This window comes from Dermacentor variabilis, chromosome 11 (assembly GCF_050947875.1).
Source record: "Dermacentor variabilis isolate Ectoservices chromosome 11, ASM5094787v1, whole genome shotgun sequence".
NCBI classification, from domain to species: Eukaryota; Metazoa; Arthropoda; class Arachnida; order Ixodida; family Ixodidae; genus Dermacentor; species Dermacentor variabilis.
The window spans coordinates 9,778,025-9,805,898 of NC_134578.1; the positions used below are offsets into that span (position 1 = coordinate 9,778,025).

Here is a 27,874-nt window from a genome sequence, read left to right on the forward strand (position 1 = left end):
CCGTGTAACCTACGCTGCCATCACGTTTTTGTTGACTATAACTTTGCTACCTACGTATAGTACTGACGTGTTGGGAGAACGTGACGTTTCGGTCAAGGCAGTTCGTTAAGATATGTTTCACACATCAATATTATCTTAACGACAGAACAATAGAGAAAGACCAATGTCCACAGCCAAGGCTTCAGTTTAGCCACTGCCCCAGCTTAACTGGCATGCCAGCTCTAACTGAAACGGGGTCGTTGCTCCTATGACGTGCAGTGAATGACGTTGAATTAAAAAAAATATATACATATCCTTAACTCTTTTTTACTTGCAGTGACCGTAAAGTTTATCTGTGAAGACGATCGTTAAACTTTGAAATGCGTGCTGGTTATCCACTTATGTTGGTCAGAGACGTTGCTGCCGCACATTTAATTTATTTTAGCAGAACACGTGAAACACACGACAATTTCCACGACTTCAATCACGCAGCAGTGTGCTTATTTTTCCGAACGATGCCCGCCTGACGTTTGTGCGGACTTAAGATGGATTCCCGAGTTGTAGTTGTCTGATAGCCTGTCCAGTGAAGGAAAATGCGAAACCCATCTTATGGCGACATTTAAGTCGGGCGTCTCACGAGTAAAGCATACATGCTGTGATTTCTTCGGGGACACTGATATTGCGTTCAGGCGACGAAACGACATGACGAAAGCAGACAGTCGCTCTATGCGTCCCGACGTCAGCGTCGTGATGTCGTTCTACGTGCATTGACCGGAGTGGTACATTTAAATAACTGCCATACTGTACCCGCATCATCTCATCACCTTGGCGTCTTGGTGTACGATCAGCGTACCGCCTAGAGCGCTCACCATGAGGCACTCGCCAGTACAAGTCGGTTTGCTCTTTCTCGTGTTGGCAAGTGTTGTAACAGGTAAGGCAAATTCGCTACCGCACGAATATTTTGCGCTAAACCCTTTATCGAGTTGACACGCAGTTCTGGTGCTTGATCGAAGTTTTTTTTGTACTTAAGCACATACTACTGTGCAGTCCCCTCCTTTGAGTCAAGCGAAGGCTTGCAGCGAGTGTAATCAATACTTACTGCACGCTCATGCAGTACCTTTGCCTGTCTAACATGCGCATTAGGTGTTTCAGAAATCATTTTAAGGTAATTTGAAGAAATAAAACAATGTCGTATATCCAGCAAGACATCCTTTTGCTGGCACTATTGCTATGGTGGGATATAAACATGTGCGATAATTGTAAACTACATAAGTGACCACAGCTTACTAATTAAACAGCATAGGGAGAGTACCAGCAGTTTTGAAATAATCGCGTTCAAGGCGTGGTACGAAATACATTAGTGTTCCATAACGTCTCATACCACATTGCCTGAGGAAGCCTTGCTGAAGAATGGCCTTGCCGCAAGCATACCCACGTGGTGGCTGTACGCGCTACAGTCATAACGTGATTCAAGAGAGTTGTGTTTACAACACTGCTTAAACGGTAAAAGAAAACACCTGAGAACTGGGGCGCAGAAAACACGTAGAGAAAAATGCGCGCACATCAAACTTCGCACGCGCATATGACACAGAGTGCCCCAGTATCCCCATGAAATGTGAACTCGATGACAGTCTCGTGTTTGTAAGCACTTCGTATGAACACGTGAAAATACGAAGAATAGGGAGAGTACTCAAGCAATTATTTCCAAATCGCATAAATACGTCACGAACTTTTTCACCAAATTATCCTAAACATAACCCTGTCCCTCTCCTTGATTCCCTATTTCACAGAGCGTTAACTCGGTGTCACGAATACTTCCCTCGGGACATTGTGAAACATTGAGGATAACTGCCACACGACGCTTTCGACTATTTGCTTAAAATATTTTTTGCAAACACCGTAATTTATTCACACTCATTTACTTTCGCATGCCCATCAGACGTAATGCTCACCCAAGTTCCACAACATTTAATTTCCGCCGTGTTATGGTGCTCCCAGGACGGCTGGCTATGTTCTGCGCCGTTCGTTAAGCCATCTTATAACGGTTTGCAGCTCCTGTATTGGTAAATTTAACTACAAAGGCCGCAATAAATAAGCACATATACTTTAAACATTGCCTACCCATTACCTTCCTATTTTCACGGAATGCGAACAACGCGCCTTAGTATTAGTTCAGCAAAGAGGCGGCGGGCATCTTGCATACGCATAAGAATAGGTTGCGTCCACCAACGTTGGCTCTACAGCTCACTTATCATGTGCCTGCGAGCTATAGATCAGGGCCTAGTTTTTAGCGACTTACACAATGAAATTGTGCCCACAAAAAAAAAAAAAGATAATTTGCTTTGTTTTCCGCAAAAGAACAGCCTCGCAGCAATCAAAGCTCTGAAAAGTCATTCTTCCTTGTGAGAAAGTAGATGTGTTTGCAACTTATCACGCTGTTTACATCATATCGATGCCCTTGCTTTGCGTCAGTTGCCCTTGCTCTCAATTCAGCAAGACACCTTCATCAGGAGGTGTCAGAACAAAATATGCCGGAAAGGTTTCCGCGTAGATACGTATTTGAATATGTACCGGCGTGCAGAAGACTAGTCAATGTAATTTCCTCACTTTTCTCTGGTCTTTGACGTAGGCGTTCAGGAGAAAAGGCTCGTCTACCCACATCTGCTGGAAGAACGCGAGGTTGACGGCGCGAAGCTCGTTCGCGTACACGAAGGCCTAGTTCTCAACTTGCGAAAGACGTCAGTCGCAGCGTCGACGCTTGCAGTCCATGAACACGAAAACGGGAAACCGACTGTTCATTTCGTAAGTACATTCCAAGAGGAGTTCTTGCGCTTTTGCTCTGTTTCTTTTGCAAGAGCCTTTAATACAAAAGCAAGCATAGAGAGACAGAGAGCCGTGAGACTTTAATGAAATGGTCGCGAGATTTACCTGAATGCTATTCCAGCATGCCACTAGGCTAGTCTTTACTAGAGAGCTATTTGGACTAGACTAGATTATACTAACTACTAGGCTAGCCACTAGGTTGGTCGTATCACTAAAGTCTAGCCTTCGCTATAGACATCCAGAGACGTATGAACTAAGACGCACATACGCACAAAACATGTCCACATATCAAACGATCAAGACAGACCGTCTCTCAAAAAGTAAGGCACAACCTTCGGTTGAGGCCAGTGTTCAGCAGGAAAATAATCAACACTTTTGCAGCGCATGGTGGACGGTCAACATTGCATCAAGGTACTAAAAAAGCTTGCAGCTCGAACTACGAACGTCTTAAGTTTTAAGGGGGACGTTAGAGTAACTGTATGGATGCAAAGCACTAAAGCAGTCGCGAAAACCTGAACAACGCGCTCATGCAGAGCGATGCTCTTAACTATGCAATTTGGAATAATTGCGTTTTATTTTTCGCCTCCCAAGTATAATTATACGGCGAAGAAATATACGGCGAAGAAAGAGCCGGAAACAGTGCACATTTGAAGTGAGTCCGTGTAGCCTGATAAAAATTTTACAAAATGTTAACGTGTGAAAAGAATTGTAGACTTGATAACGAAAACGACACAGCGCTGTAATATCGGACGAACACTGCACTTAGCGATACATGCCATAACAATTGTCGGAGACACAAGCACTCAGAACTTGAAGTTCACGTGGGTCACTTGACAGCTCAGGGTAAGCGTTTACGTCAAGCACTGACGTAGTCAGGTAGTGACGAAAGCAACGATAATGTAATCGCGTTTGTTCATTACTATCTATCTGCGATCACGCAATGCCAAAATGTAGGAGTTCACATAATTTTAACATGAAATGGCCCAAAGCGAAACGAAGCGGAACTGTTTGAGACAGTCGAGTTAGGATTCTTTCAAGAATAAGGCTTCACGGAGAGCTACAAAGCGCAGGATGAGCGCTTGTCTTGGATGGATCTTAGCGCAGTACTTTAACTGACGTGTGCAAATGCCCTTAGAACTGTGTTTCATGTACAGCCATGACGACCGCTTACTCAAAGAAGTGTATACTAACTCTCGTGTTTGGATTCATCTGCAGTACAGAGGAGATGACATCGACGGAAACCTCTACGAGGATGAAAGGCGGCTGGCCACTGTAATGGTTACAGAGACCAACAACGGCCTTGAGCTGGTATGCGTCAATTCAGCTTTCGTGCGGTACTCATTATGTCAACATCACTGTGTCAATGCATCACCGCAACCATATTTAAGAGCACACAACTTGCCTATTTGAAAGCTGCAGTCATGAGAGAGCAGGCGATACAGAACCCGTTTTGCTTCGGAGGACTACGTTTGACGTAGACACACTAAAAGCTAATTAAAGGGTTGTTCTGTGTAACAAGTACGCTCTATCAAGCTGAGGGAGTTCTCGCGAGGATTATTATAGTCTTGAAATACCACTGAGAGCTTGATGCATCCGCATTTGACACTGATGTTCAGTTAAGCGATAACAGGAAATTCCAAGCATTGCAACATATACGTATATATTATTTGAAGTGAAGGACCCTACTAGAAGGTAGGCCGCAGACGCGAAGGTAAGAATACATGGCTGCCAATTTGTTCGCAAATAAAAAAAAAGTGTTGATTTGATTTCCGACTGCCATTATTACCACCGTGAGCTTAATGTACGTCAGGCTTTTTCGTAATGTTTGAAAGTAATGCTACACACATATTTGAGTAAAAAAACGGCAAAAGGGACGAAAGCCGAGCAGTTTCATCTCTTCATTCTTTTTTACAACCAAGTCCAAGTGGAAATGGCTGACGGCCGATGTTAAGAAAACTGCTGAGGGGGCCGCCTGTGACAGTTTGGTATACAGTGAATTGTGAACTACGTCGTGCCGAAGTACGTTGCCAACGTACTATGTCAGGTGCATTCAAAAGAAATTTCGTGCCTTTCGACCCCAGCATAAGGTTTTATCGCAAGTGCCTAACTTTAAAATTTGAGTGAATAATTATTGTGAAATTTTTTTGCGGAACGACAAGGGCTTTTTGCTACTTTCTTACACGACTAAGCACTTTCTTCTTTGCTTAGTTGAGTGAATTGCCTTCCCGAAACCAGTGTGTCACAAAAAGTATCTACATTCTTCTTTCTTAAATATTTTTTCTGCATGTCATTTTTCAGTTCGTATTGTTGATTCTCTACTGTGATATTTTTAATGACACCAAGAATGGCCTTTTAATGCAAGGCAGACACAACCGCAGTCTCTTTAAAATGGTATTCATATTTTGATAACGTGGTCTCAGTGATCCATTTGTTCTCGTCTATGTGCACGGGATTATGTAGCACAAGCTTCAGCATTTTGTGATTTTTGTAAGATAACTGTTTTGTAATAAATGTTTAAATGAATATGATTTCAGTGGTGCGCAGCACATTTTGTACTGTGCATAGTGTACATTAAGGATGCATGCCTGCTTGTTATCGGCCAGGGATAGGCAGCTTCCAAAGTATAAGCCTTGCTAGAAATCCATGTAAGTCCAATGTAGGCCTAGACGTAAGCCGACCTACAAATTTTCATGGGACATGGTAGGTTCCATGTAGGCCCAGACATGGGCCAGCCTTTAGCTTGCCCTGGGCCGTGCTACATTCGATGTAGGCTCAGAAGTGAGCCCACCCACAAATTGTCATGGGACTTGCTAGGTTTGAAGCCGGCCAGGTTGGCAGAAGTGATCGGCCCTAGGTCGGCACCCTAATAATTGGCCGATGTAAGGCAAGGCCGATGTCAATCCCCAAGAACGGCCCAACTGAAATGGCCAAGCATGGGCCACAGGTGTCACGATTGGCACCCATATACTTGCCCGACATTGGGCTGAGCAAGTTTTTCCCATTGGGAAGTCCTCGCCTTTTAATTGGTTCTCTCAAACGTAATGCGCTCTAGCTTAAGGCATGACGGTCACATATGTGCTGAAAACCTCGCTGCTGGCGCATGTACACCAGACGATTTTTGCACGAATTCAGGAAATGGCTAGGTGTAATGCATCGCTAACTAGGCAAAAGGTCACAGGGAATTCCATGGCTGCGTGCATGCTTTGCAGTGTTTAGGAACATAATCTAATATAACTGGGGGAAATAGCTTGAAGATGAAAACATACCTTATGCTCTTTCAGTCCAGCCGTGCAAATGCTGCATGTTTGTAACTATATACTGTGCGATGTGCAACGTGACGAGAGTTGTACATTGTCCGCGTAAGATGAAGTCCTGGCTTCTAATTCCTCGTCGCTCAAACTGCAGGAAGGTGTCGTAGGACCACGGCACAAGATTTCGCCAGTGCCGGCGACGGAAAGGTCCAAGGATGGCAGTGTTGCTCACATGATCTACGAAATCAAAGAGGAGCCAAGTGGCATGTTCGACACTCTCATTCCAGGAGGAACGGGTGAGAGTCTTGCCATTTGTTCATATAAGCATCTTTGTGTTGACTGCTCACATCATTACTGCACTGTACGGAATGCGAGAAATGACGTGGCTTTGTCCCCCGTGAATCTCCCGGAACAAGAAAAACAAATAAATAAAAATAAAACAGGGATACTGTAAGTGACGAAAATCCCCCTCGTCGCGCTGTCTCGATCGCTGTTGCCGAAAAACTCGCGTGACGTGATACTTCGTTCTTGTTGCACTTCAGTGAGCGTCGTTATTTAATATTTGAATTTTTTTCTGCAGTCTTAATGACTTCCCTAATAGATATCACGTGATGTTCGTTGTGTTAATTTGCTCAAGAATAGCTTACTGTAATAATGCTTGATCATTTAATAATAGATTCGATCATCTTAAAAGCGCCTCAGGAACTATTTAAAGGATATCTGTATATTTATTAATTAATAAATTTCCGTTCATAGAAACCAAAGCGAAAGCAGACCTCCTATCAACACAGACAAGTATGGAATTTCGACCAGTCCGTTTTTTTAGCCTCTCTGCGGCAATACTTCGAAAATATTGCATTCACTCTCAGAGATTGCCACAGGTAACACAGTTACTGCCACTTTCGGCATAATTTAGGGCTTTTAGGATTTAGCCGAACACTGTTCGATATTTACACTAAATCTGCGTCACGTCTATTGGAGTGTGTGTGCACACTAGCTTGTGTTAGATAACAGATGACGCCGTGAAACGCAGAGAAACACTAGCCCACTAGCCCGCCACGAAAATGAAGTGCATGAATCAGCTGTGCACGTGACCTAAGCAAATTAGATACCACGGGACATCGGTAGATCGATGATGTCAGCGAACTGTGATGGAATGTGATAGTGTTCCTGTTGATTGATTGAATAGGCTTAAAATCCTAAAGCAATGAAGGGCAACAAGAGAAGACACACTGGAGTGGCTCCATAGTAAGTTGGACTATCTGGATCGTTTTAACGTTCGCGCAAAAGTACGACACACAAAAGTGTCCTTGCATTTCATCCTGCCTAGAAAGTGGCAGCCGTGGCCGGTAATGGAACCGGCTTCGTGCGTCTTCTGTTGGGTACAATTTAAGTCCTAAAGTTCACGACATGTCTGTCAGTATGTTTAAAATTTACTACGACACCTTGATGTTGCCAAGAGAAGCTGTGAATCATATTAAACGAAAACGCCATCGAACCATGCAAAATGAGATATTTTTTGTGAATTTTTTGTCTTCAGCTTCAGCTTATTAGTCATGAGTGTGGCAAGCATTACCGGCTCAGCAAGAAGCGGTTTCATATTGTCATTAATGAAATATCCAATATTCACAGCCAAACATTGCAATGTGAAAGCAGGTCTCGTTTCACGGTGATGCAGTATTTGAAGCGTTCGTCCCTGCCCTTCAAAGTCCAGATCGCGAATTTTAAGCCTGGGTATTATGAGAGCGAGAGCGAGAGAGAGAGAGAGAGAGAGAGAGAGAGAGAGAGAGAGAGAGAGAGAGAGAGAGAGAGAGAGAAATGAAATGAAATGGGAAAGTCAGCGAGCTTAAACGGGAGCGAACGATTTGGTTTCCTACCCTACACGGAGGGAAGGCAAGTGGGGAAATAAAGATGGAAGGAAAAGCGCAGAAACAATGCAAACGCCCGCAAGAAACGAAGAAATAAATAAAAAGAAGCAATGGTAATAGCCTACTCGAACGAAGAAAGCTTAACAGCGCCTTGACCGACTACTGATTTTACGACCTTATAGGCCGGCACTCTAGGACTGTCCGCTCTGAAAGCGGGCGGCATACACCCGCACCTATATGCAAACCCACGCTTATGCAGCTTCTTGTAGAGCAAATTGATTCATTTTTTGGCTCTTGCGTGCATTCTTCTGGAGGTCGGACTTTCACCGGCGGTACAAAGGAGCCAATGGAAAGGGCGCCCGCATTGCGGGGCGTGTTCGTAGTCGAACGCCAACGGCTGCGCAGCTGTTTTGAGACGCACGTGGCTATCGCGCGAGAGCTTTGGGACGTCTGAAAGTCCAAATGCTGCGGTGGCAGCGCGATCGAGAGTACAGCTGCACTGTAGCACATCCCTCCGCTTCTCCCGCCACCCTCGCCTCAGCTGCGGGAGAGGGCTTGGGTGGCGGGAAAGGAGGATAGTCGCCTTGCACAACGGCGCTCGCGCCGCTGGACACGTCACGCGTATGACGAATTGGCTTCTACGTATGACAGTTGTGCGCTTGCTAATGGCTCTGTTACACAATGAAACAACAAACGCTATCTCCATATTCTGCCTGCGGGAAATGTACGCCTAAAAGTGCGTTACTCATTTAATAAAGCGAATGTAGGTTTCCAGAGACGTTCGGCTATTCTCTTACATTGATCATCATCGTCGCTGGTTACCCATAATTTTTATTTTTCAGACAATGCCACGCTACTCACCGAGAGGCAGTACAACTTTTACCAAACGGTTCCAACGGAGGTCACCGTAGAGGTGTTTGTCATCTCCGATAAGATACATCAGCGGCGCTTCGCTAAGACGCAACACCTGCTTGGGTACATGTGCGTTATGATCAACAGCGTGAGTTCATTCGTTCTCATCGTCGGATTGTTTCTTAATGAAGGTCGAATGAGCCGTAGAATGGGTTCGCTAAAAGCTGAGCTATTTTTCCGACCAGAATTGTGGCGCGGCAATGAGGATAACAACGATATAGAAACAATACGGACAGGGACACATCCTTGTCTGTCCATGTAAGTCCAAAAACAAGAAAGGGGCTGACAGATGGAAGAGCACACTGTGGTATAAAGTTTGTAAACAGGGATGAAGTGCCTCAGACAGGCTGGCCAACGTTTCGATAGGAGGACCTATCTTCGTCAAAGGCGGCCTCGTCATCCTCGGCGTGTCAGTTTTAAAGGGTTAGTGCAGTGACGTCACGTGCGGGTGTTGTCGCTGGCGGCTGGTTTTAAAGAGAGGGATTACAAGAGGAAACAAGCGGTGTCGTCCGACGTCTGTGAGCTTCATTCTCAAGACGAGGGGACAAGAGCGTGAGAGTGGGCACGCGGGGAGAAAAGAAAAGAAATAGAAGCAGAAAAAAAGGAAAAAAAAGGGAAAAAAAGGGGGGGGGGAACCAGGGCGGCACCAAGACAGACAAAAAAGGGGGGAGTGAAAGAAAAAGAAAGAGAAAAGTGAAATCTTTAAGAAATACAGGGGCTTGGGAGCGTGTTGGGGATGCGAAAGGTTAAGAGGTATTCAGGGGGAGTCGTTGGCGGCATGTTTTTGAGGCATTAAAACGGTCAGTCAAGCGGTCAGCGCGCGAGTAACACAAAAGACAAAAAAACAAAAAAAAGAGAAAGGAGAAAAACCCAGACACAAAAAAAAAAAAACATGAGTTGAAAGTGACTTGAGTAGCATAGTAGTAATACGTCGAGTAACTTTGAAATAGTTAAGGTGGCGACGAGGAGTCTGCGGTGCAATGTATGGGGTGACTGAAAGGCAGCGGCATCGTCTTTCAAGGGGCACTGCCCCACGCGCTTAACGTAGGTGTCGTTACGGCGGCATCCAGAGATGGCGATACTCTGTGTTGAGGCGCCGAAAAAGGCATATTGACTTCGGAATGTGTTGTCGAGGGGATTTCAAGAAAAAAAAAAGATTAAAGAAAAAGGGGGGGAGGGAAGGGAGAGGGGGCTGAAACCGGTATAACAAACAGGAGGGTGACGCGCGCAGAAGGGGGCAAGTGTACATGGAAGAAGGGGATCGTACAGTTGGTATAGACGTAAAAACCTGAAAGAGTACATTAAATTGAGTAGTAGGCAGGAAAAAATTCTTTCGGAATGGAAGAGTAGGTGAGGTAAAGAATTAAAGTTGGCTGGTGGCCACATGTGTTTTGTGTATTGGTTGATGATATGAGAGTTTCAGATTTAAGTTACAGCTTTTAAAGATTCTAAGTTGCCGCGTGCCAAATTAATTCCTGTCGGGTGTAGGCAATTAAACTTGTGTATGAGGTATGATTCCGTATACTTCCTTTCGCGAGGGGAACGGAAATTTGTTTGTAGTATATAGAGCCTTGCTTTGTCAAACATATGTCCATGTTCATTAAAGTGGCTGGCTACTGCTTTGGGTAAATTGTGTTTTGTGTCCGCGCGGTGACCATTGAGTCTTGTATTAATTTGTTGTCCAGTCTCACCTATGTATTGTTTGCTACAAGCGGCGCATTCTAGACAGTAGACTACGTTGCTTGATGTGCAGGTGAAAGCCGAAGTTACCTTGTGTGTGTAATTCGACGCTGTACTTTTTACTGTAGTAGTAGATTGAATGTGTTTGCATGTAGAGCACCTGGGGCGGCCACAGGGATTGGTTCCCAACTTCTTCTTTTTCTGTAGTTTGGCGTGCACAAGAACATCTTTAAAATTAGTGTTGCGTCTGTAGGCCACTCTGGGAGGGTCGGGAAAAATCTTCTTAAGTTTCTGGTTGCTGGTGAGAATCGGGTAGTATTTACTTAGGATGTTATTCACGTTTGGGAGTGCGTTTGAGAATTTAGTAGTAAGAATAGGCGTTGTTGTTCTTGTGATCCTCGGGCGGGGCTTGAGGACCTCGGCTCGATCAAGTTTGGTTGCAGCGATGTAAGCTGTTTGAAGGTCACTGTTTGGGTGGTTCCTGTTTGATAGTGTTTCTTTAAGGTGATCGAGTCTATCTATGTAGTCTTGGTTTTCAACGCAAATGCGACGTAGTCGTGTGGCTTGGCCTTTAAAGATGCCTTGTTTGCAATGTCTGGGATGGTGGCTGGTATATTCTAGGTACTGTTGTTTGTCGAAAGGTTTCCTATACAGCGTTGTCTTTAGTTCACCATTGTCAATGTATATTGTTGTGTCCAGAAAGTTTATGCGCTCAGTTGAGGATACTGATGTGAATTTTATTGTTGGGTGAACAGAATTTAGAAAGGCTACATATTTATCTAGACTGTCTTGACCATGTCCCCAGATTATGAGTATGTCGTCTATGTATCTTAGGTATGTGTGGGGCTTAGTAGTGCAGCGCGATAGGAAATCTGTTTCTAGAATCCCCATAAATATGTTCGCGTAGGTTGGTGCAAAAGGCGTACCCATGCTTGTACCATGTATCTGTAGGTAGTAATTCTCTTCAAATTCGAAGTAGTTATGTGTGAGAACTAATTCAAGGAGAGACAGGTAGACTTCAGTAGAGTGTTGTGCACTGTGTTTAGACAGCGTTTGTTTTATCGAAGATAAACCATCAGGGATTGGAATGTTGGTGTACAGCGCCGTGACGTCTAGTGTTGCGAGAATTGTGTTGTGGGGTAGTGTGCCTTTAGTATTAATGTCTTCTATAATTCTCAGGAGGTGGGGCGTATCTTGTACAAATGACGGAAGTGCTTTTGGCAAGTCACCAAGGTAGTGGTTAAGGAATGTGGAGATACTCTCTGTCGGGGTGTTGTTGTTTGATACTATCGGACGGCCTGGGATAATAGCAGTGTATAGTTCAGCGGATGGAATTTTATGAATTTTCGGAAGGAGGTAAAAACGTCCGGCAGTTTTGTTGCTTGGTTTAAGAAATTTGTATTCTGATGGTGTTATCAATTCATCAGCCAAAAGTGATTTCAGCCTGTTGGTAATTGTCACTGTGTAGGACAATGTCGGGTCGTTATCTAGTTTGCGGTAATGTTCTGGGTTGTTTAGTTGTCTGTAAGCCTCGTGCTTGTATTTTTCTGTTGGCCAAATAACTATACTTCCACCCTTATCTGCTTCCTTAATAACAATGTCATTCCGGCAGCTCAGATTTGAAATGATATGACTCTCCGACGCAGTTATGTTTTTAGGTCGCTTAGATGTCTTGGATTGGCTTATAATTTCTTTAGTGATAGTTTTAAGGTATATGTCAAGTTCTATGGCTTGTTCTGGTTCGGGAGTCCAAGTGGATTGGGCTCTAAGTGGTGTCGTCCCGGTGTCTGGTGTGTCTGCAAAAAAGTGTCGGATACGCATTCGTCGGGAGAATTCTGAGAGGTCCTTGTGAAGCTCGAATTCATTTATTGTGTTGTTCGTGGGGCAAAAGTTTAAGCCCTTGCTGAGTACGGCTATTTCTTTTTGACTTAATGTTTTAGAAATGTCTATAACATTGGAGCGGTTTAGTTCTGTGGAAATTTCCTTCCTGTCTGGTACTTCTAAGCTCGAGGTCCCTCTTGTCTGGGAGTGGTGGCTGTTTGGCTGGAAGGTTGTTTTTTGATTAAAATTTGCTTTTTTCCTTTGTTTTTGAACCAATTTTCTAGATTGTTTTTCGCCGTAATGTTCTAAATCTCTCTTCTCATCTGGTGTCAGGGTTATGTTCCTAAGTCTGTGGTTAAAAGTTTCGATTTGCTCTTCGCAGTGTTCTTTGAGGATATTCAAAAGTGAAAGTGAGGCATTATGTAATGTTGTTTGCCAGTTTGCGCGATGGTGTGGTGGGAGTGTTCCTAGAGCTGGTACAGCCTTGAGTGTTAGGCCTTTAGGAATTATATTTTTCTCTGTGCAGCTTGTGTAGGTTTTCAGATGGGAGGTGTAGCTCACATGTTTTTTGGTAAGTTTTCTAGCCTGTAGGAATTCGGTGCTTCGTGGCATTGAAGAGTTATTGTTTTGCGATGTCTGTCATTTACTTGTCTTCTTGCGGGCAGATTTGCGTGGGGTGTTTTTCTGTTCGGCCGGTTTATTATCGTATGCCTGGCTTAATTCGATCTCGGTCTCTGTTTGAGTTTGTGTGTGTGCAGGCAGGCGTGTGGGGGTCTGTGTGTAGACTTCGGTGGTGGGTTTTCTGTTGTCTGTTGCCATTGTGTCGGTTTGCACGGTGGTTGATGTCATTTTTGGTGCTGTGTGTGCCTTCTGGTTCTTTTCACATTCCACTGTCTGTGTTCCAACTGTTCTTGTGTTGACTGTTTCACTTGTGCAGTGGCTGGCTTCACACTGACCGTTTTAATGCCTCAAAAACATGCCGCCAACGACTCCCCCTGAATACCTCTTAACCTTTCGCATCCCCAACACGCTCCCAAGCCCCTGTATTTCTTAAAGATTTCACTTTTCTCTTTCTTTTTCTTTCACTCCCCCCTTTTTTGTCTGTCTTGGTGCCGCCCTGGTTCCCCCCCCCCCTTTTTTTCCCTTTTTTTTCCTTTTTTTCTGCTTCTATTTCTTTTCTTTTCTCCCCGCGTGCCCACTCTCACGCTCTTGTCCCCTCGTCTTGAGAATGAAGCTCACAGACGTCGGACGACACCGCTTGTTTCCTCTTGTAATCCCTCTCTTTAAAACCAGCCGCCAGCGACAACACCCGCACGTGACGTCACTGCACTAACCCTTTAAAACTGACACGCCGAGGATGACGAGGCCGCCTTTGACGAAGATAGGTCCTCCTATCGAAACGTTGGCCAGCCTGTCTGAGGCACTTCATCCCTGTTTACAAACTTTATACCACAGTTGTCTGTCCATGTGTGCGTCTATTCGCGTCGTACTTATGGTCGGTGCCCCTATTGGCGCGCAACAGTCCTGGTCAGAAGCATGCACCAAATAAGCCAACTATGTGTTCGAATAGGTTTTACTGATGTCTTTTTGAAGTTTATCATAAGACACCATTTATGAAACCACAATTGGAGATCGCTGGGATAGGCCTTCGTACTGTAGTGGCCCTAGTAGGCATAAATAGTATGAAGATGAAGGTGATGACGATGATAATGAAGCCGCCTGGAAAAAGGTAGCACGCGCGAGGCACTGGATTGCCGTATCACATTATGGCCGAACGCCCTAGTGCCTTTCTTTACGGCGGTACCAGAATGCCAAACCCTAATGAGCCAGAATTTCAGTTATCATACTGCCTTGCTTTGACGCTGTGCACTGCTTCAGTCGTAGTCAGTCGGAAACGAATGTGCATATACGACAGAAAAAAAATTGTACTTTGTGTAATCGGTGGCCCGAATACCTGTAGTCCATGATCGTAAACTGGCGTCTAGAATATGAGGATAAATCTCAAGCAGAGTCTGCACTAATTCACTCAAACAGATTTTACACTCAATTCAGCGGCGAGGCCAGGCCGCACTGACTTACTTCAAACGTACAACTTCATAAAAAATATCTAAAAAATGGGGAGTGGGTGAAGGATACCACACCTCGTAGTTCCCAGCACATCTAGATGGCTTATAACCCGTTCGGATATAATCTCAACGAGCAAGCCCACCGGAGTACGCGCTATTTCCCGTACCCCGCTGTCGCGGGTAGCTAGGCTTGGAATGAGGTCAACATCCACAAAGATCCATTATGTACTTTCCACGAAATTGTTTCCCATTATCAACTGAGTATCAAGACATCCCCCCCCCAACCCCAGATTAAGCAAACCTCAGGCTACCACACTCAGACTCCTGCAAACCAGTTTGTATCCCACTCCTCGGTCCCTTAACAGGGTAGTCCCTGACCACTCACAGTCGTGCCCCAAATGTGGTCATGACTCACGCTCTTTTGAACACATGCTCTGGCTGTGCCTAGCACTTAACGCCTCTCCAACCATCACGAACGGACAATGAGAGGAATCCATCAAGAGCAGCAATCTCCAAATTCATCTCCAGGCTGTCCAGAGGGCCCACGACATTGCGGCGAGACTTCGTCTCCTGGTCCCATCATGGGCGGAGCCACCAACTTGATCTTGGGGAGCCTTCGGCTCCCCTAGATCTCAGTCTCTCAGGGCTCAAGTAAAGTTCTTGTCATGTCATGGGTGAAAGAAAACTATGCCTGCACCGACCAAGCCATGGGAGGCTAAGGTGACTCTAAAGTAAACCAATGGGTGCACATTGGCGATCTGGTAAATAAAATGGTAGTTTTCGCAAGATTGCAATATCGCTATCATCGTTTATTACCCCCCATAAAAATTTCATTGCGGGTTATTATAAAGAGGAAGAATGGACACGAATAACCACAGTACCCATGAAAAAAAAAGAAATAGCATTATAAACATGTCAGAGGCGCGACCGGTAAATGGCATGGACACTGAAGGCATTGTGAACATAAGGCACGACAGAGGTGTAAGTAATTATAGCGACAGAAACAGGCTATGAGTAACTGCTAAGTTTTTTGTGAGTTGTGCGCGTTAATTATCGATTATGAAAAAAAAAATTCTGGAATATAAAAAGAAGGACAACGGGATTTTACGGCCAGTGCTTAAGTACGGAAGGCGATGCTGGTATATAAGACTTCGCTTGATAAGCAAGCTGACAGTAGGTTAATTTCACTGGTGTTTCGCATTTTCCGTGGTGCACACGCGCGGAAAGTTACGCAGTGAGGGCTCGAGCAAGTTCAGAGGAGACGAACTATGATTTAATTTGCAATCGTCGCAAGGACATCCTCTTCTGAAGTTGTCCTTTTCTTTCAGGCCAACTTACGCTTCAAGGACACGAGTGCTCCAAGGATAAAACTGCTCCTGACGGGACTCGAGCGAGTTCTGGTGATTGTCACGAATTTGTATATTCATCGCGCGTGTACGTGCACGTTTATTTATTCGCGGCGGTGTCTTAGCCGCAAGATATTCCTTGCTGCGAACAAGGCCACATGTTGGAAGTTCTCTAGTTGCAAAAGCCGTATCCAGATGATGTCGAAGTCGCAAGTATCAGCAATGAGGGAGGTTTTGAGATTCAGCCAGGTTTCAGACACACAGATAGGCAGACTGAAATACAGAAATATTAGATAGATAGATAGATAGATAGATAGATAGATAGATAGATAGATAGATAGACAGATAGACAGATAGATAGATAGATAGATAGATAGATAGATAGATAGATAGATAGATAGATAGATAGATAGATAGATAGATAGATAGATAGGACGCAGGATACTAAGGCCCTGTCACCTAATTTCAATTGAGTACTCTTGTAAAATTTAAATTCGGGACTTTAAGGGACAAAACCACGATCTTATTACGAGGCACGCCATAGTTGGAGACAACGAAATAATTTTGACCATGTGGGGTTTTTTCCCCTGCACCCACTGCATGGTATACGAGCGTTCTTGCATTTCGCCCCCATCGAAACGCGGCCAGCGAGGCCGGGCTTTGGTCCCGCGACCTGTGCTTAGCAGCGCAACTCCATAACCGCGAAGCCAACACGGCGGCTAAGCTAATTGTTATGTTTAACTAAAATGTAGAAATAACCAGGTGAAGCGAAACGAAAGTGGACGGAAAGATAACATGCAGCAGGTGGGAGGGAGTCGCAAACACACTCTCCGCATCACGCATGCGGTGCTTTACCGATGCAGCTACCGCCGCGGCCATCATCTCGCCCATTTTATTAGGTGTTTGTGGGCAAGACTGGCCCTGGGAGTGTTAGCCAGCGCCGTCCACGGTCAAGGCGGCAGGAGCGGAACGCTCTATTTAACCACACGCATCACGTAGTAGGTGAGCTTAGAATCAGGCAACTGACCAATATATGCGGACTTAATAGAAGAAAGCACGCTATGCGAGTGTAATCAACATTCCTCGTCGATTTAAAGAAATCTGCGACTCACATTTAATACAAGGTAACTTCTTAATTAATAATGTTAAATGCAGTCCAGTTTTGTTGAGCTGGCATGAACACTGAAGTACGTACTTGCCTTCAGGGTTCGTCCAAGCTGCCTGCTTTTCTCGCGCGGAGGTTCCTCAACAATTTTTCGGAAAATAAATAGAGTTGAAGTTTAAGCAATTTGTTCATCGTGCTTTCTACAGAGCGCGCGGGACGAACCCTACTTTAAAGGAGACGACAAGTACATGGACGACACAACAACGATCACGCGACTGGTCAACTACGTCAAAGTGAAAAGGCGACAATTCGGGGATCCCGACGTTGTCTACGTAGCCACGGGGTATGTACGCATTATATCTCGATCTTGAAAAGAAGCCTGTTCACAAGCGCTATTTTTGGTTTAAGAAGAAGTGTTGAACAAGGTTGCTTTTCTTTTTTTCAGACGTGACATGTATGGTATGGACAGTGGTGTGCCAGATACTAGGCGTAAAGGTAACGCTGAGACGCTTGTTCCAAACTGACAGTGAAGCCAGAGGTTTCACAAATAACGTATTTTACGCAGCTAAAGAATGTGTTCAATACTGCTGCACATTCATGTCCATATAGCGTGAGATTGCGTTGCTCTTGTTGATTGATAGATTTATTTATTTATTTATTTATTTATTTATTTATTTATTTATTTATTTATTTATTTATTTATTTATTGAGTGACTAATTGAGAGGCTCGAACGTCCAAACTAACTTTCAGGCTGTGACAGAGATTGTACTGGAGGGCTCCGGAGTAATTTTGACCACTTGGTTTTTTTTTATCGTGCCCCTCAGTGCACAAGAGTTTTGTACTTCGCCCCCGTCGAAATGTGACCACCTCATCCGTGAGTCCAGCCCGCGACCTCTAGCTCAGGAGCAGGATTCTATGGGCACAGAGCTACCGCGACGGGTACTTCTGTTGCGATATGATTTGGCAGTTGTACGTCTCACGGATTCCAGAGGCAAAAGCCTGATATGCGAAACTATTAACAGAAATATTAAAAGCAGATAACTTTATAGGTCCATGTTAAAAAAGAACATGCAGTGCAGAAAAGAAGAGTAAAACAAAGGAATTACAGGCGCGGGCGCTGATAACCAAACCAGAATATTATCGTCTGAGGAGCGTACTTATTTGTACTCAAACCGTGATTTGATTATCAAACATTGCTTTGCGGGTGCATGTCACCAGCAGAAGTGGTCTTCACCAGAAGAAGTAATTAGACGAGCCTACACAGGCTAAACCATATGAAATGTTTGTTTGATGATGCCCTCAGCATTTATTTTTATTTAAAGGTGTTCCTTCTTTGATGATGTTCTAGTTAAAAGTCAGCGCTTGCGTATTTGATTAGTTATTTCCATTCCACCGCGCATTTTGAGCGTTTTCGCCGTTTGTACTCATGGACTTAACATATCCAAGTTGCTGTTCTGGTTAAGAACCGCAATGCTGCAATTGAAGGCACGTACCAGGTTTTGTTCGTACAGACTCTGCAGATAGAGCGCGAGAAAATGTAGCGAAGACCTTAACCTTTAATAGGCGCGTAAGCTACGCCACGCGCTGAACTAACCGATGGTAATCACAGTACTTTTGGAGCGTACTGAATGTACGTTATTCCTGCAGCAATTTTTAAAAGGATTCGAAACGGCTTCAGCTGACGCAATAATGGTCTGAGGCTGTCACAGCGCGTCTCTCGCATAGACAAACAGTCATAACTGAGAACACACAAGCATAAAAATAAATAAAAGAAATAAAGGATACGTGAATAGGGAAATTAAAGGAATAATTTTGTTTATGTACCTGGACTATAGGATAAAGACATTACTGAGTCAGAGTTCCCGAGAAAAAGTAAAAAGTTGCGGAAAATGTTGAAATACAGGCGCCGAGCTGGCCGGAAAAATTCTCTGAAAGAAAAAAATAATAAATAGCCCATCAACAATGAGAAGAACAAGAAAGAAGGAATGGTGGAATGCATGGCTTAAACTTTTGTTTTTCCGTCACTGCTGCAGTTACATTATCATCAGCATCTCTAGAGCTTTAGTTATTTCGCAACTTGCGCTTCTTGGAAAGAGTGCGGAAATTTAGTATATAGATAAGTACATAAGTACACGTAATAGCATTAGCTTCTGCAATTATAATCCTTGGCAATATTATTCTGTGCAAGAAAAAGTACACCGGTTCCAGAGGTAGGTTTTTGAAGCATATGTTTAGATTTTTATCATAGCTATAGAGCGTAATAAGTAAGATCCAAATGCAGGACTACCCAAAACACTTTATGAAATTGTTTTCCCCAATTTTAACTTCTTGTAAAAAGGAAGTGAACCTCATAGACATCCGGAATCTGACCAGGAGCATATCCTTTAGTCGGGCATCTATAACTACGCGAAGTGAAAATAAGCCCAGCAAGGCAGATTAGGAGAGCACGGCAAAGGGACGACTTCATCTAAGACTGCGGATTCAAAATTGCCGCGTGGCTTGAACTGTGCGGAATTGTCATGATAACAACAACAACAACAATAAAACAACATAGTCTAAAAACCGGTTAACAATGCAACATGTGGTTTCCTCCGCAGCTTTTAGAAACTGTGTACCTGTTGACATCAGCGACAACCAATATGTGTTTGACTCCCCGACAAAGAGAGAGAAGCCGTATATGGCACGGGTGCGGAGGTTAGCCAGACTGAGTCCGGTTGGCTACCCTGCGCTGGGTGAAAGGGTACGGAAAGATGAGAAGGAGGAGCGAAGTTCACACTTTGCACGGGTACATCACATAATGAAGCGTTCATCGTTCAATGTGTTCAGGGATAATAGATAAAAGCAAATTAAAGACGTGGAGGTTAACCAGAGGTAATCTCCGACTGGCTACCCTGTACTGGGTCAGGAGAAAATGGGGCACAATATATGAGATTGGAGAAAAGATGTCTAGGAGAATTTCTAGCTTAGCTAGTTGGTGCCTGGCTATGTTAGAAAGGATTGAGCGTACAAGAGTACAAACACAGCAAAGAAGTGTAGAAAGTACGGGTGAACCATTAACAGAGGACTGCGTTGGAGCTGCCACAGGGTTTAACGTCCCGGAACTGCATAGCACATCATGAGAAACACAGTAGGGCAGCATTCCGGATTAATTTTGATAACTCAGGATAATTAAAAGTGCACCTAAATTTAAGAACACGAGCGTTTTTGCATTTAGCCCTTATCGCAACGCGGCCGCTGCGACCGAGTATTGTACCCGCCACGTCGGTCTCAGCAGACCTGTTTACAACTGAATACATTTATTGGGTGCAGCACGAAATAAGAGTGGAGAAAGTACACCAATATATATATGGAGGTCTTCTTACGTTAGCATTTTAAGGGAAGCTTGTTGTTACGACTTATTTGTTCATGTTACCTCAGGCTCCAGGAGAGCATCACAAAGTGACAAAATACATACAGTGAAGATGACAAGTGCACACAGGCACCAGGTGTTGTACAGAACTGAGACTTAGCACCGTACAAGTAGCACCGAAGAACACGTGGAAAAGAACTGTGCACAGTGACAGAAGTTTCTGGATATGCGTACAAAAAAATTTCGAAATTTACAACTGACTAAAACTGTTGCATTGCTATTTTATTTTTCAGGACTGGCCTTCGTAGGTGGCGTGTGCACCAGTTCGCTTGTGGGCATCGGTGAAGACAATCCTGGCTCCTACGACGGAATGCACGCTCTGACGCATGAAGTGGCACACTTGTAAGGCTTTATATAGACATCACTTGTACGTTTTGTTCTCAGAGATAGCGCACTGCCTTCATACAACAAATTTTGGGTAGTACGTAAATATCACATTACAGGAAAGTTTTTTTGTCTGAGTTTAAGTCTCGCAAACGTCTACGTGTTAAAAAATGGAACCTCTTCATCAAGTAAAAATGTCATAAAAGTGTGAATGCAACAACCGAAGCGTACCATCGAGCTGCGTCTTTCATTTTAAATCCGGAGTTCATAGTTGCTGTGTGGAAGGAGGTAATTTCTAATACTTTAGGCAAACTGTGATCGTGATGAATTTTGCACGAAGTTTTCAAGTTTGTATTTTGCAGCCTTCGCCTACGCGGCGTTAAGCCTGAACCAACTTTTCACTGAAGCCATGACCTCCTAATTCCTGGGAGAGTGTTTGTTCGCGTAGCGGTTAAACTGGTAGAGAATATTCGACTCCTTGAAATGATATGGCCAAAGAATCTCAGTTTAAATGCTCAGGTGTCGTTGCATGCGTGTTGACGTGACAAACAGGGTCAATAGAGGAGCATTGAAACACAAAAGACCGATTTCCTACGCCGATATCCTTGGACCATGGCTGTGAGCGTCGCTGGCACAGAAACCAACGAAGGCGTTATAGCGTGTATTTGAAGTCGACAGGTCCTTGCGACCATTTGTAGATTTGGTGGGCTCCTTCAAGTGTGCGCGTGACTATTGCTCTATCTATTCCCTTTTCTCTCTCTTTTGACCGCTCTGCTCATTTCCCTAGTGCAGGCTAGCAAATCAGACGCGCGTCTGGTTAATCTCCCTGCCTCCGATTGCTTCTCTCCCTCTCTCTCTCTCTGTATGCATAGAATGTATGCATTCTCCTATGCATCAGTCCATGCAAGCCTGTTGTACACTCCCTTGCAGGTTGGGAGCTGCGCACGATGGGGACCCGCCCATGACTAACATCGTGCCGGGTCACCCAGGGGCCTCGGGGTGCCCGTTCAGCCAGGGGTACATCATGAGTTACCTCAACACCGGACCAAACTACCACCGTTTTTCCCCGTGCAGCGTCACTCAGATGCAATACGTCATGAGGTTAATATTTGTCACTGTCACGAGCGCACGCTTCTTGTACTTTACGTTGCGATGGTCTTGACGGTGAAGTTAATCTCTTGTAGGCGACATTACGCAGCTGTCGACGTATCAACTGGCTCAACATGGCTACGTTAGACGCTGGAATTGAGTGTGTGTTTGGGGGGTGAGGTGGAGTAGCACTAGATTAATTTTGACAACACGAGGCGGTTTTGTGAACTCTCAAAACGGCTATACCACTGTTGTATTTTTCATTTATCTCTAATCGAAGTGCGGTAGTCGCTGACGGGAGCAGAACCTGCATGCGACCTCGTACTGTGCAGCGGAATGACAGAGTCGCTGTGCTACCGCGAGTGGTCGGATGGCGATCTTGGAGCAGACATAAAGAGGTCGTTAGGCAGTCAGGAAAGCGGAAGTGATTTATTTATACTAGTCGCAGAAAATAATCACGGACCATAAGTCGATGAGGATTCTTGGGTAGTTAACGCATATGATATTCACTTTCAATGACTGTATGAAAGAATGAAAAAATCGCAGAAGTGTGCATTGCTGGGTTAGTCGGTTTAACATGGTAAAGGGGACAAAAACAGCGCATAAAACGGCGACACAAGAAAAGAGAACGCACACCACGAAGTGACGAAGGAATCCTTATTCATCCCTTGAGGAAGGCACACGAGTTGGAGGTGTAGCTCAAGCTTCAATAAATTCATAATAACTGAGTTTGAGTATAAGCTTATATGGAGCAGTTTGAAGACTTACGATGTGAGCACTCTCCATGAACATGCAAGGGGTCCGTGCACCGCGTTTAAGCAATAGGAATGTTTCTTATTGCTGTCAGGGAAAAAGGGATTCGACGTTGTGGTTGTGGAGTTAACCGTCAAGGCCTCCATACAAAAAAATGTTGTACATAATGGTTACGTCAAGTTTTCACAAAGCTCCGTCCTGTTATTTTTTCCCCACAACATTGACCAGATTGAGAGGACCGTCCTGCTGGTGGCTTAAGTCGCAGGGGCACAAATTGGATGGCTACTATCCCGGAATGCTGGTTAAACCACAGGATATCTGCAAATATAAACTTGCTGGCCAAGCAAGCGTGACAGCAGACACGGTAGGCGATGTGTTTTATTTTGGATTTTGTTAAAGCTTCACTCAGTAACATTTTGCCCTTATTTCTACTTGTTTCGTTCAGTGCGCGTTCTTAAGGATCAAGAGTATAGCACATCAATAAAAAATATAACTTCAACACGTACGCTAAGGTCACAGCTGTCGGGAACACTTGACCGGCATACGAAACAACTTCACCTACGTGGGTAGTTGAAATGCAGACATTTTCTTGAGTTACACGATAATTAAAGCTTGTGACCATGAAATAATAAATGCCAATCATTAATAGATTATGCAACTGAAGAGACAGTGTGTTGGCTTACATCTGTAAAATTAAGGAAGAGTAGAGACGAAACTGAACAGCTTGGCTTAGACAATTATTTTTATTGCCAAATCAGCGAACCGTGCAACTACGAGATATGACTAATAGCTATATGATCGTTCGTCAGACATACGCGCATCAAGTTTTGTTTCTAATCAGTTTTCAAATCAGCAATGTCTGTTGACGAAACAGCGAAGGGATAATTGTGCCTGGTTAGGTGCGCACAACGTGATCCCTTTTCTGTGCTCTCTTTTTCAGTCGCCTGCTGTCGTTAAGCGCTGCAAAGTGCGGTGCGTGTACTCGAAAGCTCAGCGCGGCTTCTTCGGCAGAATCTACGCGACCCGTGAGCATTTGGAGTTCGAAGCACCAGACTATGCAAGTTGCGGGAACGGAACGGTAAGGAATTTTCGCTGCTCCGAACAGCCCTCTATAGTGCGAATCTTTGCTCCGCAAATAAAGGCGCCCGAGGAAAACATTGATAAGCGACGTGCATGTGAGCAGTAGGTTTTAAAAACCACATGACTGGCCCCAAGCGTGCGGCTGCTAAAGTGCAATGAAGACGCCGTCAGCTTGCTGGCCACGCGCAAAGCCCCGTGGCTTGACGCTAAGCGCTGATATGAGTGACTTGTCCTATAAAAAGGCGAGTTACTACGCATTTGTCTTCAAGGAGCATGCTTAAGAGACGGCCGACGAGAAGGAAATGTGGACGCCGCGGTAGATGTCAGCGTGCTGCTCCGTCATTGGAACAAGCTGACGCTGCTTTCATTTTTATTATTTCCTCCTTGCTATCATCCGTTGTGCTAACTTTCTGAGCATGAGTCAATCACTTCATATTTTCAGCGGTAAGTCTCATTGAAAGTTTCCAGCGACATTTGCTGCGTGCGTGATCGCAGTAGGTAGCTGCTGCCGTTTCTAACTCGCCCGACAACGGCCATCGTCACGGAGCCGCGTCAGTACTCACGGATGAAGGAAATAGCGAGAAATGGGCATTACGTAACGAAATTGAAACCTAGAAAGTTGGTACAACACGTGATCATGGTGCGGCAAGTTTTAGTATCCACCATCGCCGCATTAGAAGCGCTAGGCGCACGCCTTTCTGTACAGGCAGCAGGTGCGACAACAGCGTGGAGCTGCCGCACTGGCGTTTTGCAACGAAGGCGGTAAATGTGTACGTTTCAACCAACGATCAAAATTGCAACGACCTGCCGAACAAGGGCGCGTTGAATAAAGCCTACCAAAAACTGAGCACGCTGTGCTGATCTTATCGACCACAGGGTCACGTGCTGACCTGACATATTGAGAAGGAAAAGAGGTAAAAGGGAGAGAGAGAGAGAGAGAGAGGAGAAATCAGGAAAGGCAGGGATGTTAACCAGTCAATAGTCTGGTTGGCTACCCTACACTGGGGGATGGGAGAAGGGGAAGAGAAAGAAGGGAGAGAGAAGGTGTAGATACGCGTACGGACAGCACTTCAGTTAGAGTCGCTCGAGCAAACCAGAAGTTCTGAGAAAACACAAAAGTGCCTTCACTCCCTTCTGAGCCGATGATCGGTCGGGACGGTGCTCTAATATGGTCTGTTCACTCAGAGGGCGATCGTCTAGTTTCCTCAATGTGTTGGACAAAAACTGTCTTTGTGCTTGAAATTGTGGACAATGGCACAATAAGTGGGCAATGTTCTCCTCGCATCCGCAAACATCACATGCAGGAGTATTAGCCATGCCAATTAGTGCTGAGTAGGCATTCGTGAAGGCAACTCCAAGCCATAACCGACACAGAAGAGACGCTTCACGTCGGTGTAGACCCGCTGGAGGTTTGAGTTGAAGTGACGGGTTTAGTCTGTGCAGTCTTGTGCGCCTTGTATGTGCGGTGTTCCACTCTGCCAAGGAGATCGTGCGTGCTAGAATGCCAAGTTGCCTCGCGGCGTCGGTCCTTGAGAGAGGAATGGGGACGCTGCGGTCTTCTTGGTTTGACGTCCGAGCTGCCTTATCGGCGTCATCATTTCCAAGGATACCGCAATGACCTGGTATCCACTGAAAAGAGATATCATGTCCTTTTGCTATTAAGTGATGAACAAGTTCCGCGACTTCGCACGTGAGCTGATCGTGAGTTCCATGTCGGAGAAACGACTGCACACATTGCAAGGCCCGCCTTGAATCGCAGAAGACTGCCCATTTTCTAGGACTTTCAGCGTTTATCACTTGAAGCGCGTCGCGGAGAGCCGCGAGCTCTGCAGCTGTGGACGTAGTGACATGGGAAGTCTTGAACCGCTTGGTTATTCTCATTGCTGGTATAACTAGAGCGCCGCCGGAACTGGTTGATGTAGTTGATCCATCAGTGTAGACGTGTGTGCAGTCGCTGTATTTCTCGTACAAGAGAAGTAAAGTTAGTTGCTTGAGCGCTGATGATGACAAGTCCGACTTCTTCTGAAGGCCTGGGATTGTAAGGTTCACTTGAGTACGGCGCATACACCATGGAGGAATGGAAGGCCTTGCCGCAGGTGTGTAACCTGACCTGAAAGAGGCACAGTGCGCGAAGACAGTCGCACTGAATGTCGTGTGGGGCCTATCTACTGGGAGACTTGCTAGGTGGTGGGTAGGGGTCCGGGCCAAGTGTCGTATGTGCACACGCATTGTATCAATGATAATGTGCGTTTTAATAGTGAAATCTTGAGCGACTGCAATAACCTCAGTCGTTGACGCACTCCGCGGTAGACCGAGACATATCTTGAGGGCTTGGGCTTGGATGCTTTGAATTATATTCAGGTTAGTTCTGCAGGTGTTGGACATGACCGGTAGACTGTACCGTAGGAATCCAATAAAGAGGACCCTGTACAGTTGCAGCATAGAGTGTACTGGTACTCCCCAGGTCTTTCCTGCAAGGAACTTAAACATATGACAAATTCCTGTCAGGCGCTTTTTCACATAATTCACATGAGGGGTCCAGGAGAGATTTTTATCAAGGACCACCCCCAAAAATCTGTGACTCGTGTTGTACGAGATCATGTGTCTGTCGACGGATATCATGTATGGAGACATTGATTTCCTGGTAAATGCCACCGCTGCGCACTTTTCGTATGATATACGAAGTCCGTGTTCTCTAAGGTAGGATGATGTTAAAGTGGCTGACCTTTGAAGCCGCGCGCGAAGCTGCAGTCGCAGGTAAAAGGGAAGGGCTTGCTTTTAAAATCTGGCTGCATGACGTAATGCTCCCTCCTAGTTTATTCACATTTTCAATGAAAATTATAATATTGAATTGAATTCTGGAGTTCTACGCGCAAAAACTAGGACTTGATTATGAGGCACGCCATGCTGGGGACTCCGAATTAATTTTGCCCACCAGGAGAGCCGGTGTGCAGGAGATCACCAGGACACCGGCGTTCTTGCATTTCACCCTCATCAAAATGCGGCCGCGCCGCGGCTAAAATTATAATGTTGAGTCCAGAAGAAAAGAAAACTAATCTGGTATCGAACCTGACACCTCCAATTCTGAAAATTGTTATTCAGATTAACAGCTTCTTTAATATCACGCTTTATTACAGCGAAGCTTTTGGCCTCTCGGTGGTCAGCATTTTTCGTGTTCCCGCCCGTTAGCAAAAGTATGGGCCGATCCCGGCGGCAGTGCAGGCCAAGAGCAATGGCTCGTACCGCCGCTGTTGCAGCGACGGCAGCTTGCGACGTGAAGAGTGACGTCCCTAGCCTTTTGTACACAAAAACCAGCATATCAACTGATTTCAATGTTACAGCACCGCATAGGCGGCGGCGTGCTGTCGAAATTACAACTGCTCCTATTCGTACAATTACTCTAAATTACCGTTACTAATATTACTCTAATACAATCAAAGATTGAATAACGACCTCAGCAGTTCTAGAAAGTGGTATTCAACAGCTTCGCCAGTATCCACTTGTGCAGGGCCAGGATGGCGAGTCAATTATTTATGGATTGTTACAAAGGAGTTCTCGCGTCTGGCCATAGCAAGTATGTGGTCTGCATTGTGTGTACGTTTTTTGTCTAGTACCTGTTGGAAACGTAGTGCTTAACTTTTATTTGAGTCACAGCACTTGTAATATGTCTAAGAGAGCTCTAGCCCTGATCCTGTGGCCCGAAGACCATGAACAAGTAGGATATATAAACGCGGAATTGGCTCATGAAGCAGTGGTTGCTGTGGGGGCATCACATCTTGATAAACGTCGATATGAATTTCTATAAAGCTTGGTTTGACGCAATGTATCTTGCACATATTCTGCTGATTACTTAAGGACCGGTAAAAAATTGTTAAGCGTTTTTACACCATGGTACTGCAAAAAATTAGCCTCATTTCCCGAGCTCGTATCGTTCACCACTCTTTTCTTTACTTTATTGGCACATGTAGAAATTATATACTATGGCATATCAATAAATTGTAAAAAGATATTGTGTTCGAATGAAAACTTTCTGAATAGATGAATGGTATGTTCTTAATTGTTTTATTTTGTTTTATTTACGCAGGTTTGCATCCGAGGAATTTGTGGTAAGAAACAGAAGTAAACGATGTGAAGTGAAAAATTAAGAGTCTTTTACATTCACGGAGCTTACTGCAAGTCTTCTACGGGCATCTTATGAACAATATTGTATCTTCTACAACAGATAAACTATAACATGAACTGCCACAAGTACCCGAGCTGTGATCTTGTTGATGTTTGCACTTCTATTGTTTAGACTAGTGCTTGACAGAATAAACCATTATTTTCGCTGCAATAGAAGTGTCAAAGGAGATCTGTGACTATGATGA

General features: G+C 44.8%; 1 protein-coding gene across 1 annotated transcript; it reads left to right on the plus strand.

Moving 5' to 3' along the window:
• Positions 1-658: 658 nt before the first annotated feature.
• LOC142563105 (venom metalloproteinase antarease-like TtrivMP_A) lies at positions 659-27,870 on the plus strand. Its single transcript, XM_075673632.1, has 13 exons — positions 659-910; positions 2,609-2,781; positions 4,018-4,110; positions 6,208-6,349; positions 8,764-8,921; positions 15,729-15,800; positions 17,058-17,194; positions 17,297-17,346; positions 20,495-20,603; positions 21,516-21,686; positions 22,656-22,791; positions 23,368-23,505; positions 27,592-27,870. Exons 1-13 carry the CDS (start codon positions 850-852, stop codon positions 27,628-27,630), a joined length of 1,479 nt encoding a protein of 492 aa, XP_075529747.1. The 5' UTR covers positions 659-849; the 3' UTR covers positions 27,631-27,870.
• Positions 27,871-27,874: the final 4 nt, after the last annotated feature.